Source organism: Epinephelus lanceolatus, chromosome 9 (assembly GCF_041903045.1).
Source record: "Epinephelus lanceolatus isolate andai-2023 chromosome 9, ASM4190304v1, whole genome shotgun sequence".
Taxonomy (NCBI): Eukaryota; Metazoa; Chordata; class Actinopteri; order Perciformes; family Serranidae; genus Epinephelus; species Epinephelus lanceolatus.
The window spans coordinates 25615916-25636536 of record NC_135742.1 but is presented as its reverse complement, the minus strand read 5'-3'; the positions used below and the strand labels follow the sequence as shown (position 1 = coordinate 25636536).

Here is a 20621-nt window from a genome sequence, read left to right as displayed (position 1 = left end):
TTTAAAAAAACAAAAAAACAAAAAATACACATTACTGTTTAATTGAACAACTAAATTATATGTTTCAGTGCTCTGAGCACCTAACAAAAATCCATTCACTTATATTTTACCCAGATGAAATCAAATCCTTTGGTGATTGGACCCTTTCAGAGTTGTATTTATGGAAACTAATGCTTAATAGATTTCTTTTTAACTTTTACTCAAATCTAAAATGTAAATGTAAATTTCCCAAAATCTAATTTTTTATTACTTAGCATACACAAACATAAATAAATAACAGGAATGCATTCATCAAAGTGTGTTGCTGAACCTGTTTTATTGTTTGAAGTAAAGATTTGTCAAAAATACAGAATCCTTTGTTCCAATCAGAACATAAAGACGGGAAGCATGCACCGTTTAATAAAACATTTCCATGACATGTTAAAAATCTGTTCAAAAGGAAGGACACAGGCACTGAATAATTATGAACACATAAGGTTTGCATTTAAATGAGTTTTTTTTTCTTCCAAAATAAAACACTGAACAGTCATAGCTTTAACGCAGGAGGGATATAAGGGAATAATCATACTGATAAAACCCAGTAAGTAGTTCTTGTTTGTGGGCGTGGTACACCACCCCACCATAAAATATTAACCTGGTTTTTTCGACAGACCAGGATGGAGGAAGGAAAGGGGCAACACTGACGTGTTTTTAGTGTACAAAAATAAAAGTTAATGTTTAAGTACAGGCTGCAATGCAGAGCACAGTCCAGTCAGTCGGTGCGTCCAAATCTCACCTGACGATGGACCAAAACAGGAAACAAATGTAGTCTGCAGGATGTCATAGCGTTAGCTGACTATATAAAGGGAGCATAAATGTATTAAACCTACACAAAGTATTTCAGAGGTCAATTGGGATAAGATGGCTTAAACATAGATTAACATATATAAGCAGGAATATAAAAAGGACTAAAGAGAAAACTACAGGCTACCCAACAATGTAGAAACACCAGAGAACCTGCCCAAACTCAGAGACCAAACTGCTGCTGACTGAACGATCAAAATTCAAGACAGAACTCAAGACAAACTCATCAACAGCCAACTCTGCATATAAGCTAAGTCTTTGTGGAGTCGTCAGCAAATAATGGCTGGAATGAACACTGCCAGTCTGTTTATGTGCATGTACTCTTCTCTTTTCTGTCTTCTTTAATCACCCTTGGTAAGGAGGTCCTCTATGTAGGCGTCAAGCTCGTCATCTGTGTTTATGTCAATGTCCTAGAAGTGTAAAAAAAAGCAATGTCACTTACTGCAAACGACAATTATATAACAGATTCCACTTGATAGACAGCTAAGAGGGAGCAGTGTATTTTGTCACACTGAAGATGTCCTGTTTGTTGGATGAAGCAGTCTTACCTCTTGTACTTTTTGCAGCAGTGCCACAATGTTTGTTCGTAGTTTCTGTAGTTTCTCGTCTGCCTCCTTCAGTTTCACCTCATTGATGTTGCTCTTCTCTTCCACAGCTTTTGCCCTGGCATCAGCTCTGCTCTGGTACGAGTTACACAACGACTGGAGACCTGATTCATACTGTTGGAAATACTCTTTCTGAAATGGAGGAACACATAGGGTCTCAATACTCCAGACAATAAAAAAAACACAATAGTAAACACACTCCTAAATGCGTTATGTATTATTCATGTGTAATATTGCTGGACACAACCTGCTTCCCAGCAAACACAGTTCTGCATTCTCAAATAATTTTATTGCTTTCTATGTAAAACTACAATTTTTTTTTTTTAATTTTCTAGCCTAAGGATCAATAAATTTAACCATCCATTTTAAATCTCACCAAAGGAAAGGCCACCAGCTCCTCAGCCGTCATGCTATTAACATCTTCCTTTTGGATCCGAAAAGCAGGAGGGAAGAAGTAACGCAGCATTGTCCTGAGAACACAAACAGTACAGTGAACAAACCACAGTGTTATGAAACTGTGTGCCCTGGATGTCATAATGCACAAACACCAGAGGGGTGTAACACAAAGCAAGATTAGTGGGTTAGCGAGGTATGTTGAGCCTAAAGCCGGGGGTTTTCCGTATCACAAAGATGGCTCTCTTAACCTGGCTAAATCGCCATAGTGGCTTCTGCTGCAGACCTAAACTGATCAGGGCCAGATTATGTTCAGAGTTTTGGCTTCAGTTTGCAGACAACCTTGGACACACTGTCTGAAAGAAATAAAATTATTGAGCCTGTAACTAGATCAGGCAAACCACAGGTAAAAAAAAATGCCTTTCACTGATCAACTCCTTTGGGAATAGGATCATTCTATATTGAATGATCAATCTATGAGGGATACAGATTCTAAGCGGTGGGTAATAAGTTATAAATGCAGTTAATCCAACACGTTGAGCCGTAAGGTTACATTAGTAATGCCACTCACTGACTGGAGCAGTGCAATTACAGTAGTGCTTACTGTATGTATCACATTATATTTTTGTTTGTGTTTTTGGCGACTTTTGGCAATTATATCTGTGATGGAGAAAATCTGAGCAAGAAGTGTTTTATTTTATTTGCATGGTTGTTCTTGCTCTTACTGAACTACTGAATGTGTTTGTAGAGTTCTGTGGTCTGTTTGCTCAAGCTGGCTTTAAAAGAAGCCTTTAATAAAATCACAGGTAGGGTTATACATACATAGTCAAATCAGGATGATGTTTACTTGATTATGAAATGCGGTATTGTGTTTTTATATTTGGTCCTGATTTGCTAAAGTCTGTTTTACACTGCTGGTATATTACAGCTAATAGAACATTGATTAGAAAATTGATTAGTCTTCTGATATTAATCACAGATAATTTTCAATCAATGACATTGATTTGACTTTGATTTGTCAAAATCTTACAAGTGATATCTCTGTATCCTTCATTATAGGACAGTGTTGCTTTTTAGTGTAATACATTTTTTATTGCCTTCAAAAAGGTGGAAGTAGGTGGCACGCAATCCAAAAGGAGTCAAATAATGTGCTGACCACTTCATTTGACTCACACAGAGCCTGAAAAAGAAAACCTGGGCTAACAGAGCAAGGTGATAACCACGTTCTTGGAACCCATTATCTCTGACTGGGGCTTTATGGTTTGTCGAGCCAGCTAAAGCAAAGTAAGTATGGCTCTGTTGGACTTGCTTCATGGTACACCCCGCAGTTAACTATCAGCTCACCTCAACATGGTGACCAGACTGTCGGTCACCTCTCGACTGGTCCCTGGTTGAGTAGTGTCGGGCTCCATGGGTGCTGGCCCTTTCTCAGTCTCCTGTTGGGTGTCAGGTGTCTGAGAGATTGGAGACGGTGGCCGCATCAACCGAACTTCATCACTACCCTTAAACACCCTTCACAAACACACACATACATGTGTACGATATTAAAACCTGACAAAGTCAACAACAAATGTGTCCTGAATGCAGCAATGCAGACACAGCGTCTTACCATCTGTCTTTAGGGGTAGATCTAGGTACATAGTCGAACTTCACTTTCCAGCGAACACTCTTTTTATTTGCCTCCACGGCAACAACTTTGCCTGTGTACCACTCCTTGTTGACACGCACTTCAACCAGCAGACCTTTATCTGTATAAAAATGCACAGGTAGAAATTTCCATTAGAGCTTTTGTGTTCCAGTTATATGTGTGATACATTTTAGTGTAAAGCTTTCCATCGTCTCACCTTTCTGAGCAGTTTTAGTATCAATCTCGGGCTCCTCCTGTTGGGGCTTCTCAGATATCTGCAAAAGCCAAACAATCATTACCCCCACTGCAGTGTGAGAATCACTGTTTACTGAAAAGACAGAGTGAGGTTGAAAGAACTGATTTGCATCCCTGTTAACGAAAGAGGCGAAAGTCCCAGTGTGATCTCAGGCATTGAGTGAGAATATCATGCTTTATTTGTTAAAAGAACAAGACAACTTCAGTTTCAAGAGAGTATTGTTAATGGAGAGAATGATAATCTGATGATACACCCAGATTGGATGAAAGGTTAATTTGTCATGGTTGTTCGAGGTTGTGAGAGAGGATGCAGCCCGGCGTTACTTGAGGGTAGTAGAGAGGTGAACCGTATAAAACTACCTTTGCTTTAGCCCCATGCTGTTGCATGGAAATGGATTTAGGGATAGGAGTTGGTGTAGTTGGTGTCTGCCGAATAGGAGTAAAAACTCCTTTCTTCTGGGTATTAACCTGCAAGGTCAAGAGCAGAGGGGCTCGGATTGGAGGTTCAGTAACCTACTCAGCCATCCAGGAAGCAAACTTGTGAATCCTGGGATAGTGAAGGAATGAGTCCACACTTCGTTCCCTATGATTGGCTAGTACTTGTTGCTATCATTGGTTGGATTGGTTAGGTTTAGGCAGGAGGAGTGGGATTGGTTAGGGTTAGGGTAAGAATGCCAGGGTAAGCCAATCAGAGGTAGAGTCAGGTGGGCCATTCTGTCCCTTTCATAGGATTCACAAATTCACATCCAGGAATGCCGGCATTTCCTTCTTCACTACGTAAGCCTAAAATTAAGTTCAGTGTCACCACCTTGCCAGCCATCCAAATACTGTTTGAAGCTAATTACTCAGAGCTCGCTGTGGTCTGGATCACAGTAGGACTGTACCTCTATTGAGAGCTTCAAACGTCTGTCATCATATTTTATTATGTCATCATCGCCCTTAATAAATAAATAAATAAATCTCAAACAAAATCCTCATCGGGTTAACCGAGTCTTCATTGTAAAGTACAATACTAACGAGTGTCACATTATGAACAACGCTTTGTACTATTCAGTCCAGCTGTAGTTCAAGTCCTCTAATAAAAACCTTTGTAACATTTTTTCCTGATAAACTTTTGGAATTCAGTTTATGGCAATTCCTCTAAAATAGATCAAGACTTTTATAGTGCTGTAAGCAAACAACTGCCCTATCTCTGTTCACTTCTGTTCCTTCTCAGTCACTTTGTCCCCTTCATTTACTTGCTTCCTAGAGGTGAATCCTTTGTGAGAGACAAGTAGTGATGAAGGAGGAAAGGCAATAAGCAGCAGAAGCCAGACAGCAGCACACAACATTACAGCTCAGTCCTCAAAGCATAACATAAAGCACTGCGCACCCAGACTGATGCGCACAGGCTGATTCACAATTGTGCAGTATTGCTCATGCTGCCATTTCATTTCATACTGAACATGTATATTTTCCACCATCGATATATTTATAAAGTTGTACAACTAAACATTTGAACTACAATCTCTCTGACTTGATGCCATGGAAAGTCTCCTCTAACCTCTGTGTTCTGCTGTGTGTTTACCTCGTCCATCTTGACACGTTTGGGAGGTGAGGCCTTCTCTACCACTTTCCCACGGTTACCAGCTGCTGCAGCCATTTTGGATTTCTTTGTCTGTGGTTCTTCCTCTTCACTCTCCTCACTGTCATCTTCACTGTCCTTCTCCTCTTCCTCTTCTTCCTCCTCGTCCTCCTCCTCCTCACTGTCCTCCTGTTCTATGATTCTCTTGCGTTGTCCAGGAGCAGCTGTTTTGGCTGATAATGCTTTGGCAGGTGTCTACACAAGAAGACACATGTCACTATTTCACGATGTTTTCTGAGGGTTTAACTTGCACATGCAGCCATATTAAATATTTGCAACAGCAAAACTTGCCATAAATATTTTGTGGTATTGGTGGGATACTTCCTAAAACCTGTAACTTACCCGTGAACTGCGGCTGGGTGGGGGTGTTTTGGCAGTAGCTTTGGGTGCAGGCTTTGCTGCAGGAGAAGGCTTTGCTGCAGGTGGAGGAGGCTTTGCTGCACCTCTTGACCTAGATGGTTCGACTTTGGCTGGTGGAGGCGGAGGAGCAGGTGTTCGGGTGGGGCGCTGAGAGGCTGTACGAGATGGAAGGGGGCTTTTTAGGTGAGCTGGGAGTGGTGGGGAGCGGGGGCGTGTTATGGACCTTTCAGAAGACCTTGTTGCCTGAAGCGACAACATGTAAAAAAGAGACAACAAACGGACATTTCAGTGAGATACAGAATGAAAAACAAGAATACTACAAGAGGCAGTGCTAAGGCCTTTGCTCACCAAGTCCATATTTTTCATGCGTTTTTTTAAATCTGTCTGCCAATGAATATCGTTACACACAGAAACTTTGAACAGTGAGTCTGATCCACTTTATTGTGCTATGTGCTATAAATTTGCAACACGATAAAAATCTACGTATTAAAAGATGCTAATCGTTAAAGAGCTAAATAGCAACTGAGAAAAATTTGACAGGGGAATAATAATAATAAAAAAAGTAAACTAGGAAGCTACAACAAGCAGAGAATGTGGAGCTTGTACCTGAGAGGAGCTCTCTGTTGGTTTCATGCTGACATCCAGTGGTAACTTCTTTACATCTGCTGCAGATTTAATGGTGCTGGTTTTCTTTTAAGAGAAAATACAACTGATTATGTCCTGATGTACTCAAAACACAGATTGACGATAGAGAGAGAGAGAGAATGATGAGGTACCTGCAAGGCCTCTAGTTTCTCCTGTTGCTGTTTGATTTTCTCAGCCAGCTCTTTCTGTTTGTCCTCAGCTGTCTGCTTGTCTTTCTTCAGAATACCACATGGCAAATTCTGTTTCTGTTCAGGAGCATCACACCTGAAAACACAAAATACACACTATCTATAGTATGTAGGAACACTTCTGCAATATAGTGACACATGACAAAATTGGCATGCAGTATATGTGTTACATGAAAATACTGCAAAACCATTCCATGTGTACCTGTCCTGGGTGCTGTCAGGGTTCATGAGACACACCCAACTGTCCGGGTAGCGTTTGTCCACAGCATCCATCTGGAATGGCAGCGTTCTCCACTTTAAACATTTATCTGAAATTAATCACAGAAGAGAGTTGGTGTAAGTATGTGGCAGAAGTTAGTTTGTCAACATACAGCCTGTGTGTGGTGTGTGTGGATCTGTAACTTACCACACTGAATAGTAAGTGGTATTTCCATGGCTCGTCGTCTCTTGTATCTCTGTTCTGTTGATGGAGGTGCAGACCAGCTGGCAGACAGATATCCAAACTCATCCCAGAACTTAACTATGCCTTTCTGAGCTGCAAAACAGACAGGGACTCTCAGTATTTCACACAGCAGTAAGTCATTTTAAAATAAAAAAAAAAAAAAAATTCAAGTAAATATTTTAAGTGGGCAAGTGAACACTTCCCTCCTTGTTCCTTCTCGCAGCTGTGTAAATGTATGCACACTGGAGAGTGATTGGGAGGGCAGTGAAATGCAGCCAGGAGGCTATGACGGCAGGCTTTGCAACCCGTCTTCAAGTGTGGCCAATGTGTGCCATTGTTTTTAAAATAAGACACATTATTTTATTCAAAGAAGGGCTTCAACTAGAACCTTATTCTAGCAACTGGAGCAGAGTCATTTGACAACTTGTCAAGTAGTGACAAACCTGATTAATTATGTTTTTTTTTCTTTTTTGAACTGTGCAGATAGGTTGTTGGCAACAAATGGAAACCCCAGCAATTAAAAGAAACTTACCAATGTTAGTGTCCTTCCAGTACTGAGCTAAATGTTCCCCCATGGATTTCAGTAAATGTCGATACTCCTTAGCATCTGCAAAGTCCTGTTTGTTGTGAGTAGGCTCTAGAATTAAATATGGGACATCCACTACTCCAACCACACCTCCACAGGCCCTAAAACACACAAATCAAGTAACCGTAAAATAGTTTTCTTAATCATTGCCATTTTTATCTCTGTGCATATATTACTTACATGCCGCCCTCCAGCTGGGGCCCTGTTTTCTCGTACATCTTGATGAGACGAGAGCAGTTGTACACAAACATCCCATCCAGGTCCCTCTGTTCAATGTTCACTCCGAATATAAAATTCAACTCCTTGGGCTCCTTAAGGGCTCTGAGGATCAAGACAATGTTAAGAGACTGGCAAAGCCCAGGAAAAAATGCTTTAAAGTGTTTCTAATCAGCAGATACTGTATATGACAAAGATAAATTTCCTTTGGAACAATAAAGTCTTATCTTGTGCTGGAGTATCTTTCCAAATTACTATTCTATATTATCATAATTTTAAGGGACCAGTGTGTAGAATTCAGTGGTATCTAGTGGTGAGATCACAGAACAGAAATGTCTCTCATGTGCCAAGCTTGTAGGAGAACTACTGTGGCAGACGTGAAAATGTGAATGGCCCCATCTCAAGTAAGTGTTTGGTTTGTCCGTTCTGGGCTACTGTAGAAACAACATTGCAGACTCTGTGGAAGAAGACCCACTGCGTATGTAGATGTAAATGGCTCATATATCATTTCTGCTTGGAGATGCCCCGACATCACACACACTGGACCTTTAATAATAATAGTTATAATAATACATTTTATTTGGAGGCGCCTTTCACATCAATGTGTGCGTGAAACCATTTGTAAATCTATAAAATATGAGACATAAGATTTTACAGTGTTGTCTATCATACTTTTGTTTGGCTTCGAGAATCCTTTTCTTCATGTCACAATCCCGTCTAAGCATCATGGCTGAATCTTGAACCTTCCTCAGAATCGCCTACAGGAAGAGAGAGGGTGGAGGGAGACATCAGTTCAAACATTATAAAAGTTTTAAATTACAGTAGGGGATTCTAATTATAATCAAGTTTTTAAGAAAAAAATGTTGCGCCTGTTTCAGATTAAAAACTTGCTGATATGGACCAAACCATATTTGCTTTTGACAAATTAACCCAAATATCCTCCTCATCTTACCCGTGAATCTTTTGACAGGTCCTCTCCTAATCTGGCCTCCAAAGCCATCTGCTTACTCTCTGCCTCTCTGGCCTTTTCTTCCGCTGAAATAAGACAACCAAATTGTTAACTGATGAGCATCAAGGAGTCACAACATTAAGCAAAATGTAAACAAAGACACTAATTTCCCCATAGACTCACCTATCTTAGCCAGGTGGTCTGCTTTCTTCACTTCTTGCTCAGCACGAGTTTTGAAACGAGTCGATGTGTATTTATAAACCCTGTTAAGAAGAACGGTATTTAAAGTCTTGTCACTGGACTACAGCAGTTACAAACACAGCATAAGTGAGTTATCATCTTACCTTGGTTTATATAAACAGCAAGACAGTCTCTTGGTCCTGACTTTATGTCCCTGGATAAAAATCCTCATGCGTGGGTCGATGTACAAAACAGCAGCGTACGCCCTGAAAGACCTCCTCTCTGGCTTCCTGTGAGAGAGGGAAGGGTGCAACCATCAACATTCACATTATGTCTGATCAATACAAATCAACATCAAATAAAGTTAATGTACAAAATATAATGCCTTTCATCATAGTAATCCCATGGTTAAATGGTTTAACAGAGTCACTTACACTCCTTCAACAGATGTCCCAGCCATCAGTATGTCCTGGTGATCTGTCTCTACATCCAGCTCTGGTTCTCTGTTGTCCATCAGCTTCAGATTATAGATGATCACAAGAGTGCCTTTCAACAAAATACAACCATGAAATTAAACATCAGAATATCAACCGTTCCACGACACTAAAGATGACAGAAACAAAATAAGTGTTAAAAATGTGATTAACACAACAGAAATAACTTTATCCACAGAGATTTGGAGCATCACTCTCACGTGATGTCGGAGAGAATTTTTACAGTGATATACAACCAACATAAAGTCTGACAAAGTGGCTATGAACTCATCTTACTGGTGAACGCAAATTTAAACCCTTTGCACAGGGACACACATCAATATGCTTACCACTGCTACTTTCTATTTTGTTGAACTGCTCCATCAGCTGCTGTTCATTCTTAAAAGGTGAGTATTTGAAGATCAGCTCTGTCTCGATGGCGTACTTCTCTGGATCAGAGGTCAGCGGCTCCTTGGTCTTTAGATCCCAGGAGGGGAGGGGTACTATCACCTGAGGAGAGAGGGGCGTTACAAGTTTAGAGATGTTTAAGAGGCTTCAAGTCTGACAAAATTAAAATGGGTAGCCAAATAAATCTCATCAGCATCAGGTAAATTCACAAACATTAAAGATTACGCAAAAACCTGGGCAACCATACAAAGCTACAAAACTTAATGATTGTGATTTCCCGTTGCTTCATCAATCAAGTAACGGCAAAATGTACTTGTTTACTGACTGGATAACTGCATGAGTAAGAAATTTAGTTTAAGAACATTGCCTTAGCTGTGTGGCAAAAAAATGTATGAACACATAAAAAAACATTAACATACCATTTTTTCCCATTCAATAAAGTTTAAAAAATATGATGAATGAGGGGAAAAAACAACCCTCACTGCTTGTAAAAAGTGTATGAAAATAGCATCAGGTAAATCTCTTATAGCTGACCCTGGCAAAGTAATGCAGCACACTACACCAAGTTCAGTAGCAGCTGCCTCACTGATACTGAAACTAAAAACATTTAAAAGACCCATTTTAATAAATCCATTTGATTTTGTTTAGAAAAAAAATGACAATCTGGATAAAGTCTTTTGAAAATAGAAACAGCAGCATCTGACCCACAGTATACAGAGATATCACTTTTTACTGAATTGGCCATCTGTGTCATTGCACACCAAGTTTGCTGATTTTGTGACTTCGTGTTAACAATGCAAATATGTGAAATGTTGCATAATCCAACTCATCCTGCTGTGACTGTTCTGCCTGTGTCTTTACCATGTTAACCACCTCCAAACTTAGGAGCATCACATACACAGCCTCCAAAATCATTTGCTTTCCCAAACCCAGTCAATCAGACATGAACCTCAGAGCCACCACACATGTAGCACTCACAATATCAAGTGACACAGATTAGCCCCAAAACCAACACATTACTCCCATCTGATTGGATATATAGGACTCTTAAATGGGAAAGGAGGTCGCTATGGCTGGAGTTTTGTTCCTTTGGCTACAGCAACTCTAAACTATCTGTCTTGCTGATACTGTTGTGAACTGGGATCTTAGAAACATAGTATACATGAAGGTTTTTTGTACTGTCTTTTTCCATACACTGTCATGTGTACATGTTGCTATCTGTATTTCCCTATGTGTATACAGGTCAACCTGTGTATCTGCATGTTGCAATGGGCTTGCACTGACTGTGAAAACAAACATCCCTCTAGGACAAATAAATGTAAACCTAATCTGTTGTTGTTGACTGATGATGCTCATCTGAATTCACAAGTTACACAAAGCTGTCAACTATCTGTAAAAAGAAAAAAGACCCTGATGAAGCAGATATGAAACTCCACTGCTCACTCTTCCTCTTGCAGAAACTGGTTAAATACATTTTTATTTTTGAATTAATTTTGAGTTTCTTTGGTGTGTGTCAAGCCCCTACTAATCAGAAAATCCTTCAGTTAGACACAATTAATTTCACTATCAAGTTATTTGTACACAACCCTAATAACAATGACATCCTCTATTCAACAGCTCAATCCAACAGTTGACTCTGACCTCATCCAGTCCCTCCTCTTCGTGGAAAGTCCTTGACAGGAAAAGGCAGGTCAGCGTGTTGCCCTTTTTTGTGAACAAGATGAAGTCTTTCCCAATACGCATAGAGCCGCTGTGAACAAAAACACACTTTTAATGACATGTGAAATGATTCAAACACAAGCGTCCTAAATACACAATGTTATAGTCACACAAGAATTAATGAAGGTCTTACGATTTCAGTCCATTTCCATACTGGCCGATCTGTGTGGACTCAGGGGACCGTTTGCTTGACTTTCCAAACTGAATGACATGAGTTGCCTCATCTAGTAAAAGAAAGGTGCTCAGATTTATGTTTCACACACAACATACATATGTAATCCCAAAAACCTCACAATGGACAAACACAAAGCACCTTTAATCGTGAAATAAAAACTACGAACCTAGGTAATGAAAACTACAAAAGGCTCTCTCTAGAGCCAGTGTTTGGTTTGTCTGTTCTGGGCTACTGTAGAAACATAGCTGCGCAAAATGGCGGACTCCATTATCAAGGATCCACTCCTTATATAGATATGAAGGACTCATTGTAAGCTCACAACACCATAATGATTGTTAGTCTCAAGGGGATTATACACTAATGAAACTAGACGTATTATTATATTACATTTCTACCAACAGATCCTTCTAAAGCCGAAACACAGGACCTTTAAGTGATTTAATAAGGTGCACTTACGAGGGTCCATTCCAATACCGTCATCCAGAAAACAGAGCATGTAGCCGCCCCGCAGCTCTGGCCTTTTTTCTGTCATCAAAACAGGATAGTTAACAAGACATGTTAGGAGCAATGACTGAGACTGAATGTGCATGCTTCAGAGTCTGAAACTAGTTGAGTTACTCTGAGGTGTACCTGAGTAGATATCTATTCGTGTGGCATTGGCATCTCTGTGAAAGAAATAAACCAACTGTGAGACTTTGAAATACTGTGAAATACATCAGACTAAAAGAAGTTTTCCAGCCTGCATAATCTGTCAACAATTTTATGCTCTGTTGCAAGTCATTATAAGTACCTTGAATTGTCCACAAGCTCTGCCAAGGCTCCAAATAAAAACTCGTGGGTTGTCCTGAAAATAGAACACTCATTTCATTAATTCAATATACTTTAAATGTTAAGAGGGACTTAACTTAACTTAACTTAACAGGGCAAGCTGGTCAGACAAAGAGGATACATAGGAGATACTTGCTGCAAAGATCTGATCTCTACATATTCTACACTGGATTGTTATTCAGTTGTACAACCTGTATTTCCTCAAGTCTATTGACAGATATTGTATGTGACAGTGCAAACAGAATAGAGGATTGTCAATTAATGTATTAACAGGTTCACCATTCACATCTTCTCAAAAATGCATGATCCTAACATCTGTTTAAGCCCTTATTCATATAGTACAGAGCCTCTTAGGTTGTACTAAGTACCACTTTCTGATGACATTCTGTGACAAAACAACAATGAAGACTGGCACTGTCTCATTTCAATTAAATAACACCTATATCAAGTATTCTATCATTTACCACATGGAGTGCCACATGTAATGACAAATGCCCACCACAAGCTCACCAGCTATTTTTAGTTCTACTAACAAGCACTAATTGTTTTAGTCCTACTCTTGTGGTTAAACCCTTCCTGGATCTGTGCATAATCCCTTGGCAGAGATTTGAAAATGAGCCAAGGTTGTGATATTATCTGTGTTTCTAAATGTGTTGACTGGTGCGCCACAACATATAAAACATGGACCGAGTTTTTCAGTCAGGCTTCATTGCAAGAAGTAGTTGAGGTCTACTTGTTGTAGCAAGGAACACTATTTCCCTCTTTACCTCTGCAGCGCACAGACAAAAATGCAACTGCCTCTTAAATCCATGACAGGGAATATAGTGAACCACGTCACTCCATGGGTAACTATGTTTTTGTCAGAGCAACTATGACTTCTATTCAGTGAATGTAGTGTTGTAAGTCTATCACTTACAAATATACCTTTGACTGAAAAGCAATAACGCAAAGTTTTATACACTCAGATATGAGCTGATATCGGAGGCTTCCAGACAGTAGCTGGAAATTAAGATGTATGTGAGGCTACTGATTATGAGTAATTTGCTTTTGTGCCACTTATAAATCAGATCATAAAGCAAAACTGGAGCACAAGAATGATGACGCTAGCTCAGATGACATGAGCCCTGAAAGAGACAACAGTCAAGATACCATCCTAAAAGTATCTATAAACGTAATGCATGTAAAAATCGCATAAATGACAAATGTAAATATATTTTGTGTTTGTTATTTTTTAATAATGTGCTTACAAAAAATATGATTAGGAATATTTCAAAAGAAACCCATACATTTAAGGGTTTAATCTGCAGGAGCAATTTATGTTGCAAGTCAGAACTATGTGTTTTTTTATTCTGTACATAAAACACACTGACAGTGTTAAATTTAGTAAATGTTGGCTCACATTCATCATATATAGCATGACATAACATGACATGACATTAAAAGATCAATGCAGAATTTAGAAACTATTTTTGATGGAAGCCTAATTCATATTAAGTGCAAACAAACATGTAATGGAATGAGAGCACATTCTTCTCCTCTTCCTTTAATAGATGATCAGGTTTAACAGGATTTAACTTGATCATCTACACAATTAACATTTTTAGGTTGGCACAGTGTTGGTGTAAGAGACAAATCAAGCGTAGAGGTGTATCTGTCCAAACAATGTTGGGCGTTGATCTGTTGTAACCCTCTCCGCCATGTGTTGAACTTGCAAAATAATATTCACATGGATAACCTGATATAATATTATGCATATCTATCTAGATGGTGATCTATATTATTCACTATCATACTTATGTGTAGTACCAAGATCATAAGCATATATTAATTTCCAGCAGGAAGGTACTTACGAATTTGTGTGCAGGTACTCAAAGGTGAGCTGAGCCCTGCTCAGGTTGCTGTAGTTGGAGTAGGCCATGGCCACGCACAATTATTCCTGTTTCCTTCCTGATTTCCTGTTTGTCTTCTCCCTCTCCAACCGAGCACTAAGTTAGTCCAGAGATATCATCCTGAAGAGGGAATTAAAATACCACAGGTCTTGGGTATTCACCTAGAATATTCCTTACTCCATTAATTCACACCATGGGCATGACCTGAAAGTAGTTGATATGGACGCTTTACAACAAGTCATAAGGGGTAAAGTTAACACCCACACCTTGATGAAAGCCTGCCCCCCTGTGAGGGGGACCACGTGGGAGGCCCGCTTGCTTGAACAACAAAATATTGTGGCAAAGACCGCCTTTGGGCACAGCATTAGCTATGAAGACATTCCTGTTCATGCAGAAGTCAGTTATTGGTCTAGCTAGGCTGCGGTGTGACGTTAGAAAGACCAAATCGGGTTAAGTGAAAAGCATATGATATAAACGTTTTAGACGTTATGCACCAACTGCCACTAACGTTTAATGTCAGGCTAGCATACATAGCTAACGGACATTTGCGTGTTCTACACAGAGTTTATGAGATAACGCTAGCTAGCTAGCTAGCTAGCTTCACACTGTGGAAACATGTTAGCAGACGTTAGCCATATCAAGTAATTTTCACGGACTTTGCAGACCGCTCGCAACTTCATAACGGCTTCGTGCGAGTGCAGTAATCTCTCCAAAGAGGAATACATACTTTGTAACGTCACGTTTCCTTTTCCCTGACTTAAAACAATCCGCCAGGCCGCGAACAATCCAACCACTTCGACGACGTTGGTTACTTGGGTTGCCTGTAGTCTGCAGAAATCCCGCCTCTATTTTTCTATACTCAACCAATAGGAAGGCGTCTTGTAAAGATTCTCAACGATTATTGGAGGAGAAGCTTTGCTACGTAGACGAGGTAGCATACCAGTACATCAGTGGTGACTCTCACTGAGGTGATTTCTCAGCAGCAGATGACAGGTATGATCATATTTATCACTGACAACTTTGATTTACAGGAGAAAATGTTTTATTGTGTATTTGTCACCTGATAATAATTGACATTACAGACATTTTTGGCAGTGTGTCCTCTCCCTTTTCCTTATTTCTACACAATGAGGTAATTTTGACATTGATGAAACAGGCATAATGTTTACAGTAAGAGATTTAAAGACATTTTAAAAGTCTCTGTGGGTAAATAATCAACAATATAAAAAATGCTTAACAGTAATGTAAGGCATGGTATACCTAACATTTTCTGGTCTCTTTAGAGAAACATTAAAACTAAAACTCAAAAGTCATAGCTCTAAATTTGATGCCCCTCTTCCTTTGCTGGTCTTGGGCTCCAAGAAAAACGTACGAATATGATAAAGATAAAGCTTTGTTGATCCCCAGAGAGGAAATTTAGTAGTGTAGCCAAGGTTGTTAGTTTTTTTTTTTTTTAAGTTCATTGTCATTTAGACGAGTAACTGCAAAAGTTAGTTAATACCATTATTTTGTGTGAGTGCATCAAGCCAAGCCTAAAGGCTTACATCACAAGCTTTCCTTCATTTGGCAGAACCACAAATTTAACCAGTGTTCGTTACTTACACAAAAGACACTCGGTGTAGAGTTCCATAACTTCCCAGTCACTATAAAAATTTTCCATCTAGCTAAAACTAGGAAAATAGTGTTTGGAAAGCAGGATGCAATCATGAGCTCCTAGACTCAGAGAATCTATTGGACATAGACTCACTTTACTGTGCTTAGTGTCCTAATACTCTTTGTCATTAAACCGACATTACAAATGGCTTGTATCATAGCAGCAGATGTTACATCCCTCTTCTTCTTCTCCTCACATAAACACTTTTGGTTGCTTTGAAATTCAAGCAAGAGGCATTTGGGTGTTTCTTAAACACACTTTTAAAAGTTTCTGCTGCTATGCAAGTGATGTAACACATTGTAGGAGGATGCAAGAGTACAGGTGGGTCTGTTGATTTGGCATCTGGATTCAATTAACTTTCAATGTCAGACATGTAAATTAAAAGTAGCCCAGTATGCTCATATAACTTAAATTCAGTAAAAGATAAAAAGCAAACACACCTGCTGACATGGAAACAGTATATAATACCACTACCTTCACAGTAAAAAAAAAAAAAAAAAAAAAAATCACCGTTTTGAATGGAAGAAACAGTTAACATGTTCAGCTCTCACACGGCTGAATACAACCAATAAATGTGGGAAATGTGGGAACTGAAATTAACATGACATGTACTGCACAAACCGTACTGAATAGTAAATGTATAACCAGTCATTGAAGAGTTGTTCCCATTACACCGTGGTCCCATGACAAAATATACTCCTTCTTTATCACAACCATGTTTCTCACTTGGATACTGTAAAATATTTCAATCTCCTATAACAGGAATGCTCTGATAAAGAATTGCACTTTCACAAAGTTGGGAAACTTGTAAGAGACGGATTCAAAATGTTAGCTTAAATATATTCACTTTGCTGGATGCAACATAAATATCTATTCTCCAAACACAAGTGGAGATAACCTTCAGGCTTTAACAAGCTCCCTTCAGAGCCACAGAGGACATCAAACAACTGTTTTCACAGGCCAAGTCGTACTCGGCATGATGTGCAAACTGGTTTTTCTTGTAAAATCTGCGAGATGTCCCTTTAAAAGATAGTGACACATATCGCTCCTCTCTCTTGACCACCACCATCAACTGATTTCTTTAGGATGCAGAGGATGAAAAATGTTCAGGTGCCAATCAAGGACTCCTGCAAATAAAGTAAAAACAATAGGGTCAGATGAAAAGAGTATCTGCAGAGAGTAGGATATGTAGCTGTTCAATCAAAATTACTAATTGTTATCATAGTCAGGGATACAAAAACAGAGTAATATGGTAATATGAGAAAAGACTGTTACATTTTGTAGATCCAGACCATTCCAGTGGGAGCGGCGTGTGACTGAATGCGTCAGACTCACAGCTACACAGAGTATCAAACAAACTCCGAGCAGACACACACTGACTTCCAGCTGATGTCGCACAGCAATGCTCTGCTCCTCCTACAGAATTAAAACAGAAAATGACCGCCAGGATGAGAACAGTGTCTGTGGTAGGGCTGAACAAGTTATGCTGTTCATGTGTGACACACTGTACCTGTGTTAACATGACTGTGAGTGTTGGATCATTCTTGGATTGTAGACTGTAGCAGGTTTGTGATGCTGTCGACGGCTTGTTGCTCGCTTCTACATGGATGGGTGAAATGTTTGTCTCAGATGCTGGGCACTCTGGTGGAAGTCTTCATTAAAGTACACAGTGTATGCAAGAAAACACAAAAAATACCCATTCGTGAGTTAAGTTTTAATTAGTATGATCCTCATTAGTTATAGCATTGCTGCAGCTATTCTTCCTGGGTTCCACAAAACAGATTTAAAATAGTGACAATGCCACCGTAAGAACTTACATCAACACATAACATTACAGAATACACAGGACAAGACTAAACATCATAACACATATCATCCTTTACAGACATTCTCTTTATATACCTGAATAGAGTGCCCCAGAAATGAGTCCTGAAACCAGGAAATGAGTCAACATTTTAGCACTCCCAGTTCCCTCGTCTCAAAGTCAATAGATTTTCTGAATTGGTATTTGGTGGGATGTCTGAAATAATGTCTGTGGTTAACATGAGCTTAAGAGACTTTCAAGTTTTGTTCTACGAAATAAAATACATCACTAAAAACCCCACTTATGAATTCTGAAGCTTTTATGTGTAATAAAAAAAGGCTGCTGCTAACAAGTGGCTGAACAAGACTGCAGAACATCATCACACTGAACAGCCTTGTAGTAGTGGTGACATTATGACATGTGACAATGGTGTAGTTTGTTTATAGCCTAACCTTAGTTTTTTACGTCTGGTGATTGCATTTACGCTTCAAAAATCACAAAAGTGCTGTTCACTTGTAAAGATTATCTTGCCAAACAAAATATGTAAGTATCATAAACTTTTGTTTACCAGTGCTTATTTTCTGCCGGAGTAAAAAATCCCATGGGCTTTTTGACATGAGAACCAGGGCAATGCCAACTCTCATGTCAGCCAAGAAAAATGTCCTCCCTGGAGCCATCTATTACTGGTGATTTAAAGAAGCAGTTTGTAAGATTTGGGGGGATTTAGTGGCATCTAGCAGTGAGGACGGCAAATTCCAATCAGCTGAAACTTATCTCAGTCAGAATTTCTTTAGTGCTCATTGTTCAGGAGGTTTTTACCAGGTGCTGAATTATGAGCAAAGGTCTCTTCCCGTACAAAACAAATGGACCTGAGGATTTAAAGCAGTAAAAACACTGAATAAAGCAGTTTCACATCAATAAAAATATGTGCTTTTCTGACGATGCTTGTCATGGAAAACGCAAATGGCTCTGTCTTGGAGCCAGACATGCAACATGGCCGTGCAACATGGTGGACAATGATCCGCTCCTTATGTATACATAAATGACTCGCTTTAAGTTAACAAAAACACAACAATTTTTATTTTCAGCTGATTTAACGCTAAAGAAAACATAGTTGTTATAATATATTCCATTTTTGCCAATATATTCCCCTAAATCCTATACACAGGACCTTTAAATTCAGGAAGCTTAGAAACGCACACTTCAGAGGGAGAAGGTACTTACAGACTCATAGGCAGGTGGTGTGTTGGGGCACTTATGGTGAGGCAAGTGTAGGTATCATTTCCAGACAAAAACTCTAGAGTTACTTTAACAACCTCATTGCCTGGGGAATAAAGCAACAGATCATACATTAGAATTAACTGTTAAACACATACACACAAACTTTTCAAAACAAAACCAATGCGCTGCAATACCAACCTCCAAGATTTAACTGACTTGCGTTCAAGGCAGTGTGCAAACTAAGATCACTCAGAGAGCCACTGTTTGAGTCTGCAGTCACAGTCAGGGGAACCTTGAGACGCAAAGTGGTGAGAGAAGGTGTCTTTGAGGGGTTAACTAAAGCGTTTCTATCCATCACAGGAGAGGGGACTGGCATTACAAGCTCAGATGTATTTGTATTAGCTTTCACACACAGTTGAAACTGAGATAAGGATGACAGCAGATGGTTCCAGTCCTAAAAGAAGAATACAGTGTGTGATTTACACATCAGTGTGAGTTCATGCATACAGTCACAGCCTGCACATTATGTTTTATTTGCACACAGGAAATTGGATTATTAAAACTGCATGGTAGGCCATCAGACAACTTCCATTCTCCAACATGAATTGAAAAAAGGTGAGTCTTTACCTTTTCTATGTCAGGGTTAGGCAGAGTGTGAGTGAAGCTATAGGAGCTGAGGCAGATGAAGGAGATAGCCAAGGTCAACAGACACAGGAAAAATGTAGCCCCTGGAGGATTGTGGGATATATAATCTCTAAGGTTGGTCACCGGCTGCCAGAAACCCATCATCAGACTCCACATACACCCCTGCCAAGCTGTAAACAGAAGTCAGTCACTTAAGTTATTAAAGTTATTACGGCTTTTGTCCACAGAGACTGTGGTAGTGCTAGTGGGACTGTGGTCAGTTGTAACAGGGTCTAAGTTACACATCTGTTAAACCTAAAGCTAGATGTTGAGGACAGTTTCATTAAGGCACTTATCATTTGTAATTCAGGACTCAACGATCCCCACATCTTTCAGACATTTCTTTAAGTGAATGTACCTCTTTTTCAGTATAGTGAGAGCAAGAAAAAGATTAAACACACTGTTGGTTTTAGCTTTAAGTTGCCATATGTCTTGAGACTTTGTAGATATCCAAAAATAAGGCACTAACGGAGCTTATCTATAGTTACTGACGTGGAAAACCGCCTTTCCACTGATGGTTACAGTACGACAGGTAACATACGTTTAGCGAATCCAGAAAGTCAACAGGATACGTGTAACGTGTCTACCTTATCAGTCAGCTCCACTGATGAAGTACCGCTGCGTTAGGTTACTGTCAGTGTAACGTTGCCAACCAACTAGCTGAAAGATAACTTCATACCTTGAACTGGAACAATCTTCGCTGATGATTACGTCGCCAGTTTTGTTAAAAAAAAAAAAAAAAACAGTGATACTCAACTGTCTTGACGTTAAGTAAACAGGACTTCGACATTTAACTTGTTTTAAGTTCAGTCAAAGCAGCACAAGCGTATCACGACAGCTGCGTCACTTTACG

At 39.5% G+C, this 20621-nt stretch overlaps 2 protein-coding genes across 4 annotated transcripts; both read right to left on the bottom strand.

The window, feature by feature from the left end:
* Positions 1–297: 297 nt before the first annotated feature.
* Positions 298–15253, bottom strand: morc2 (MORC family CW-type zinc finger 2). Of its 2 annotated transcripts, XM_033620046.2 has the most exons (28): positions 15133–15253; positions 14367–14525; positions 12479–12532; positions 12319–12353; positions 12145–12213; positions 11647–11737; positions 11436–11544; positions 9737–9896; positions 9348–9459; positions 9078–9203; positions 8917–8996; positions 8737–8819; positions 8457–8542; positions 7749–7889; positions 7515–7669; positions 6947–7075; positions 6743–6848; positions 6484–6616; positions 6314–6397; positions 5690–5950; positions 5291–5542; positions 4084–4191; positions 3686–3743; positions 3451–3589; positions 3186–3353; positions 1825–1918; positions 1392–1580; positions 298–1253 (listed from the first exon to the last, which is right to left on the bottom strand). In XM_033620046.2, exons 2-28 carry the CDS (start codon positions 14432–14434, stop codon positions 1185–1187), a joined length of 3159 nt encoding a protein of 1052 aa, XP_033475937.1. In that variant the 5' UTR covers positions 14435–14525; positions 15133–15253; the 3' UTR covers positions 298–1184. The 2 variants fall into 2 exon arrangements, with proteins under 2 accessions (XP_033475937.1, XP_033475938.1); XM_033620047.2 differs by lacking the exon at positions 4084–4191.
* A 177-nt stretch (positions 15254–15430) lies between these two features.
* On the bottom strand, positions 15431–20588 carry LOC117253225 (transmembrane protein 248). 2 transcript variants are annotated; one of them, XM_033620622.2, is made up of 7 exons: positions 20448–20588; positions 19712–19899; positions 19283–19538; positions 19088–19187; positions 17570–17711; positions 17335–17475; positions 15431–17186 (listed from the first exon to the last, which is right to left on the bottom strand). In XM_033620622.2, exons 2-7 carry the CDS (start codon positions 19883–19885, stop codon positions 17166–17168), a joined length of 834 nt encoding a protein of 277 aa, XP_033476513.1. In that variant the 5' UTR covers positions 19886–19899; positions 20448–20588; the 3' UTR covers positions 15431–17165. The 2 variants fall into 2 exon arrangements, with proteins under 2 accessions (XP_033476513.1, XP_033476514.1); XM_033620623.2 differs by having other exon boundaries at positions 20356–20526.
* Positions 20589–20621: the final 33 nt, after the last annotated feature.